Below are 7,320 nucleotides of genomic sequence, written 5' to 3' on the forward strand. Positions count from 1 at the left end.
GCCCGGCGCCCTGGCAGCCTGTCACGCCAGCTTTGCGCGTTCCGGAAATGCAGTGCTGGCATCGCATCACAAAGGCAAGGTGAGCTGAAATGAATGGGTAGCTTTACGTAAACGTGGATGAAAATGAAAGTGATACACACCAAGATGGATAGTTGGATGAGTTGTCTGGGGTAAGGATGAAAAGGTATATAAAAACAAGTTGAAAGTTGTCATGTAAAGCACTTAAACGCTTTCATTGCCTGTGTTACCTGCGTTGTGTAGCAGCACTTTTGCCAGACATCAAATGGCTATGACGGCACACAGGCAGGCAGGCAAACAGAGATGGAACGACCTGTTGACTATTTATTAAGCAAACTTGTGGCCTCTAAGCTAAGATACACCTTGGTGGTAGTGATAGCGACAAGTGGGGTCAGTTATCAAATTAAATGATGGCCACTTGTATCTGGCCGCGTTTATACGTGTGTCATTGAGTCTTCTCGATTCGCTCACGGTGACGAGGTAAATTCTAGAAAGTGCGCCTACAAACTGTAATACATGATAAGCCTGCCTTTCTGGAACGTGCTGCTACAATCAAAGATGATGCATGTTTTTTTTTTATTATTATTAATTTATTCATGATACCCCCAAAGTCCCAGAATGGGACATTACATGAGGGGTGGGCACGTAGAAAAATTACGGGACAGGTTAGGTGGCATGACTTGAAAGATGGCCTTCAATATCAGTTTTGAAACGGGAAATGTCGGTGATGAGGGCGATGCCAGAAGGAAGCGCTGCCATTCTCGGGCTGTGTGCAGAAAAAAAGAACGCTGATACGTGGTGGAATGGGCACGTGGTAGATACACAGCATTGGGATGCGTAGGGCGGGAGAAACAATGCGCTGGGATCATGATTTGGTTACCTGTGGGCAGCGAATGAAAGAACCTAAAAAATATTGTGAACACATTCTAGCACAACAGCAGAAACGTGATACAGTCGAATCCACTTAGAATAGTATTCAAGTGCCAGGAAAACCCTATTATTATAACCGATAATTGTTGTAACTGGGTTGCGTGAAGAAAGCAGAGGGGACAAACATTTGAACATTTTATTTAGACAGAAAAAAAAGCAGAGTTGAACCCACTTGTAGCATTACCGGTTTTAACAATACTCGAATGTAACAATGAGCAGGTGCCCCACCCTGTTTGTGTGTGTTCTGTGGTAAAATAAACCGCTCAGTACAGTAAAAGCTCGATGATACGATCACGGCTAATACGAATTTCCGGATGATACGAATTTTTCTGTGGTCCCGGCCGAGCCCCATTACTTTGCAACGTGCTAGAGAACGGTTGTTACGAATCGATTTTCAGCCTGCGTCGGTTGATACGAATAAACGCCGCCCCACCGACGGCCGCGAAAAAGAACAGCGCGCAGTCACGCGCTTTCTCTCCTCTTTTGGTGCGGAGGCGCGGCGCCGGACAGCGCGGACTCCGCGACTGGGCGCGAAGGATTTGAAGCGGTGGCGCTTCAAGAAATAAATGCTTTTTACGTACATGTGCCTGAGTGAGTTCACCTCTGACTCTTTAATTTAGCTACAGTCGAATCTCGTTAATTCGAACACGCTTATTTCGAACATACCGCGCACCGACAATGCTCTTAGCAGCGCGCCAAATAACGCGGCGGCGCCTCCGACCGGCATTGCTCCGACACCGCCGTAGAGCAAAAGCTCAGGAGAGACCCCTCAATGCCGCGCGCGAAGGAACGAAAAAAAAAAAACCCGCGGCGGAAATTTCCCCCTCTCTCAAATTGCAAGGTCGCCATTTCTGCATCGCGCCGGAACAAGCGTGTACGTGCCGACTAGAGTGTTCTAGACAACCGTATTCTAGCACACACTAGTGCCGACGTCTCAGCCACGCGGATAAAATGGCAGTGAACCCTTCTCCTCTATTTTCTAGTCACATGTTGACCTTGCACACTGCGGCAGCAGCGCAGAGGGAAGCAGCGGTGGAGGCACAGTCGGGCCAACGAAACTGCCATGCCCGCGCCCGCAAACGCTCGCTTCCCGATAACGGCAGAAAACGAAACTTCAGGGGGCGGCTAAAATAAGCTGGCGCCAGCACGGCGGCGGGCGCGCACGGAGATGTGCGCACGGAGTCGAAGGCGAGAGAGCTATGAGGGAGTTGAGAGGGAGGGCGAGGGGAGCCACCGAAGCGGCGGACTTGACGCGGCCAAATCCGCTTCCCTGGCGCGCCCTCCTCCCTCACCTTCGACGGTCTCCGCGCGCACCCGTGTGCCGGCGTCGCCCGCTCGCTCCCTGAAGCTTCGTTTTCTGTCGTTATCGGGAAGCGACCGTTAGCAAATTTGCGGGCCCCTTCGAGTTCGAATTATCGAGATTCGACAGTAGTTTTAATTGTGTTTCGATGATACGAATTTCGGCTAATACGAATATTTTTCGTGACCCCGTGAGATTCGTATCATTGAGCTTTTACTGTACACTGTTTCCATGCCGCGTTATTGGCTAAAGCAATTAAATCTGGCTACTGGGTGTCTGTGCCAAAGGAAAAGGACCGCGAAATCCAGGTATAGAAAGCTGCTTCGCCATCCTCAATTTTGTGCCACGCACCCCTTTGTGCTGCGCACCCTGCACCTTAGCTGCCCCTCTCAGGTCTCCAGCCAACAGTAATAAAAGGTCCCAACAGATGGCGCGAGAGCAGGGAGAACGCGGGAAATTTGAATCGAATTCAGCAAAACCTCCATTGCATCCATCATGGGAGGAGTGAGAGGGGAGGGGAAGAGCGTGAGGGGTGGGAGGAGGGAGAAGAGAGGGTGTTACGTATCAGGGGCGGCAGAAGACAATCGTCCTTCGGCGTCATTTGCTGCAAAGCAAGCAGATATGCGGCCAATTCTTTTTTTCGAGGCGATGCGACGAAGGTACGCCTTGCGGAGGGTGCGCGTGGCACAGAGGCGTGGGTGCAACATAGGGCCTGTCTCTCTCTCTTTTAAATGCATAAGCATTTCTATACCTACCCAACGAGAAAGTCCATTCATCCGTAAGGTAAGACGATCGCTTTCAAGATAGGGCCCGCAGCAGCGAGGCAATTCGCCTCCGAACTAACCGAGCACTCGGCGCACTCGGTTCCCATCACAGATCGCTTTCAAGATGGGACCCGTGTGGCCGTGCCAGAGGCAGCTGCCGCCGAAGTATTGTTGATCACGATTGATAATGGTTCGCATCGAGAGGAGGCAGCGTCATCGACCCCGTCTACGTACGTTGTCTACTAAACGTGACACTGTTCGATTACGTCACATACTACAACACACATAGGCCAGTGCTCATCTTCCACAAAGCAGTGCCATCATCCAAATGCACCAGCATATAACATGAGTGAACATTGCTATTACTTGCCTCTTCTTCGTCATCTCATGCTTGTCTTGGTTAACATTTCGGTGTTGCAACCGCGCTTCTCCGTTTCAGGTTTTTTTCGCGGCGTTTCTCGCAATTTTACCAAACACAGCAGCATACGGCGACGAAACAGCAGGTGATTAGTAGCAAATGCTTACGCATAATTTAGATAACTCCCACAGGGGATTCTGCATGTCATTTCTTTTTCCAGCCAATGCGATGAAGGCGTGCTTGCAGGGTAGTGGGGTGGGGTGCGCAGACCGATGGCGGGTGTGACAAAGAAGCTCCGTTTTCTTTTTTTTTCACAAGGGTTTTCCTTTCTTGTTTTTTTTTTACTTTTGGAGCGCACAGATTTAATTATTATAACCGGTAATGCCGCATGGGGAGCATTTTAGTAAGCGGTTTATTTTACCATAGAACACATAGAAAGTCGACAGTGCATTGGCTGCTCATTGTTATATCCAAGTATTGAAACCTGTAATGCTGTAAGTGGGTTCGACTGTAACAAAGCCACATAGCAAACACTTTTGCAACTAGTGTGGCAGTATCATATACTTTTTTCCTGTGGAGAAAGGCTTATATTGGACAGACAAGGCATTATTTGAATGAATAGGTTCTGAAAACAACAATTTGAGATATGCTTTGCTCGCACCTGTCTGCCCATTCATGGTTGTGTGGCTGCAAGCCTTTTTTTTTTTTTTTAGTGCACGCATGTGATAAGACAAAAAAAAAAAAAAAAAAATCAGAAGGCACACAAAATCATGGAGGCATTCCATGTCTGGAAAAGCATTGATGTTATCATATCAATCTCTTCTGTTTCCTCTTTATGTGTTCACAATATATTTGCTTAAAAATATTTTACATTAATTTTGTGCACTTGGACACCGGCATTTTGGATTTATTCTCTGTTCTCTTTAACTTTACTCACTGGCCCATACGAAATCGACCAATTTGCTCGTGGTTTCTTTTACATGCTGCCAAAAGTTGAATTCTGCCTTATTCTAAAGGCACCGCCATGCTGTGCATGATAGCTGCACATTTATTTTTGGTCATAATTGTCAATCTTTGGCACATTTGAAAGTAAATTAAGCTTCTAAAGGTTACATGTCACCAAATCGGCCTCCATTGTGTAATGCACTTCCCAAATCGAACAATGCAGAATGTGGATTTTGGACAAGTTGGCTATATAATTGTTAAATTCCCCCAGCAAATCAACAAATTCTGCCGTGTTGCCCGATTTTCCTTCTGAGAACTAGGCTGTCTTTATTATCATTATCGTCTGGCTATTTTATGTCCACTGCAGGTCGAAGGCCTCTGCCATTAATCTCCAATGTCTTATGGCAGCTGACATCATCCTATGCCTGCTGGTTTTTAACAAGGCCTTAAAGGCCTACTGGAACGAAATTTTGGGCTGCAAAAGCCTAGTTTCGGGTAGTGCAGGTATAAAGCAGCTTTCATGCAAAATTTTCTGTTTGAACTACGAATAGTTGCATCATGAAAGTCTTACGTAAGTTGATGTCTTTCATGGTTTCTGACATTAGCGTGACCCCTGACATTAGGCGCCACCAGCGGCGTGCTGAAAAAATCTAGGAGGCAATGTGCTGGGACTTGCGTCATATCTGCTAACTACTGGATACATGCGTCTCTGCCTAGGTGCTGTTAAATACAAAAGGCCGCTAAAAATAAAATTAGACAGTAACCAGCCCTGAAGGTTTGCCGGGATTGCTTCAGTAGTATATACTCATTTGTATCCAATTTAGCCTAAGTGAACTTTCGTTGCAGTTGTCCTTTAAGCTTAGCCATTCTCTGTAGTGCACGCTGCTTCGATTATTATGTTCTAGTAATGTCCAATGCTAATATTTCATTTTCCCCCGCGGTTAGTTGCTTTGCTAAGTGTCGTCCTTCTACGTGCAAGAAGCACGAGTTCCTACAACGGCAAAAATATGTCTCAAAATACTTCTTTAAAAACATTCTTTAGGATGCTCTGTAGGATTTGCACAAGCTTCCCTTTTTTTTTTCTTTTCTGTCTTTGTGCAACAGATTGAAGAAAGATTGCAAGAGCAGTCGGGAGGAAAAGGTGACCCTGAGCAAGGAGAGACGGCACAGCAGACACATGATGGCAAGGTAAACTTCGCCGGTTTTTAATTAGAGTGTATGAGGCAGCTAGGGCATCAGAACTGCTGCGATGTCAACAAAAGCCTGTCACTTCCGTGATGCATTGTATGTCACCTCAGGGTATATTGAAAGCATTGTCAAAGGATGTGGATCGAAAATGTGACCACACCTGTTGATTCAATGCAGGATTTGCAGAAATAGTATTGAGTGTAATGTAACTATGGAATGCATAACTCAGGGGTGAGCTTTTTCATGTGTGATAAATTAAAGCTTGCATTATTACAATCATGACCTGACCAAATCCTGTTGGTCGCAAAGGTGATGTTTGGTAGCAAGGTTGACATTTAGGCAAGTTGGTGCAGTTCCATGATAAAGTGAAGGTAGTGCGAAACAACACGAATAGCGACTAAGCGCTTGTGGTGTCCATTCCACGTCCCTGTCGTTTCGCACTGCCTCATGGACCAAATGCTGCCTACAGGAATAATCACTGGCATATAAAAAAGTACCAGAGGTGCATTCAGGACTCGTAACAGAGCACTTACATTACCCCAGTTCCACAGAGCCCTTTCGATTGCAATCGAGCCCGATGATGACTCTACTTGTTCTGATGAAACGTGTTTTTGAGACATCAAATTGGTAGCCATAAATTTTATTAGAAATTTTTCTCAATATCTTACTGTATAGTAGGGTATTTGTGTGTATACTGTTGTTGCAAGCATAGCATTTTTGAGCCAAATTATTGCTTGCAAAAATTTGTGCTGTATTCATTAAGTTTTCAATCATTTCCTGCTACTGGAGACTGCAATAAAAAATTTTAAAAATTATCACGCGGACGTGGTCTGTGGAAATTTTCACCTTTATAGGGTTAAATGTACTGTTCTCTCTCTCTCTCTCTCTCTCTCTGTTGTCTTTTTCAGCTCTTCCGGCTTGAAGGAAGCGTTTGGAAATACAAGTACCCCTTGGGCAAGCCAAGCTAGTCTACACAGAACCTGTGAATGAGAGGTACTAACGGGTCCAGCACAAGTGCTGAAGAATGACCGAGAAGTAGCAGCAGCATCGTGTATGTGGAAACAGCAGCACTTGATGCCACAAAAATGCTTTCTTGAGGCGAAGCACCCAAATCCCTGCACAGAGCAGCAGTGCTGTCCCTTTGCAAGAATCAAGCTTGGCTACCAGCTTGTGGAGGATGCTGCTGTTGTGTTTTTGGAGTCGTTCCGGCAGCCTGTGTGACGAGTAGAGATGATGTTAGCCATTCCTTTGTGTAAAAAAAAAAAAAAAAAATGCCGCCGTCATTTCTCCTGAACTACGTGTCAGGTATGTTGTACAGTAATAACAGAGGAAAATGCAAGTGTCGTAATATGATTATGTATTTTGGAACTGAATTTTTTATTTAAGAAAATGAATCAATAAAACCAAGAATTTTTCACCTCAGAAGCTCTGCATATTTTGTTTTTCGTGCACAATATAACAAAACAATAAACACCGGGCAACTTGTACTCTTCAACTAAAATGATTTTGCAGCTTCTGTTGCAGCTGATCGGCACATATAAGTCTTCATTTTTTAGCATTATATGGCAGGTGGAGAAGTTGCAGTGGTGATTAGCGTGGAACTGTGTTGCTGTATACATTTGAGCTGTACATCTGAGACGTATGTCAGCTTTGACTGTGTACTAGGGATAATGTTACAGTTTACCTGGAAACATGTAAACATGGTTCCAGGTATACTGTAACTTTACCCCTAGTACCACTCCTCTTGTATTCAGGATACGGTGCGGCTCAGTTAGCTCAGTGCCGAGTGTGTGCTTGCTCCTTCATTCTGCGAAGGC

At 45.5% G+C, this 7,320-nt stretch overlaps 1 protein-coding gene across 2 annotated transcripts in view; it reads left to right on the forward strand.

Moving 5' to 3' along the window:
- LOC119433339 (oxysterol-binding protein-related protein 11) overlaps positions 1–6,923 on the forward strand; it is a 48,125-nt gene extending 41,202 nt beyond the window's left edge. Inside the window, exons 20-21 of one of the 2 annotated variants that reach the window (XM_049659229.1) lie at positions 5,420–5,503; positions 6,412–6,923. In XM_049659229.1, coding sequence (XP_049515186.1) covers positions 5,420–5,503; positions 6,412–6,471 — 144 coding nt within the window. In that variant the 3' untranslated portion in view covers positions 6,472–6,923. The remainder of the gene's footprint in view (positions 1–5,419; positions 5,504–6,411) is intronic. The other variant, XM_049659230.1, reaches the window with a different exon arrangement.
- Positions 6,924–7,320: the final 397 nt, after the last annotated feature.

The sequence above is a fragment of the Dermacentor silvarum genome, chromosome 11 (assembly GCF_013339745.2).
Source record: "Dermacentor silvarum isolate Dsil-2018 chromosome 11, BIME_Dsil_1.4, whole genome shotgun sequence".
Taxonomy (NCBI): domain Eukaryota; kingdom Metazoa; phylum Arthropoda; class Arachnida; order Ixodida; family Ixodidae; genus Dermacentor; species Dermacentor silvarum.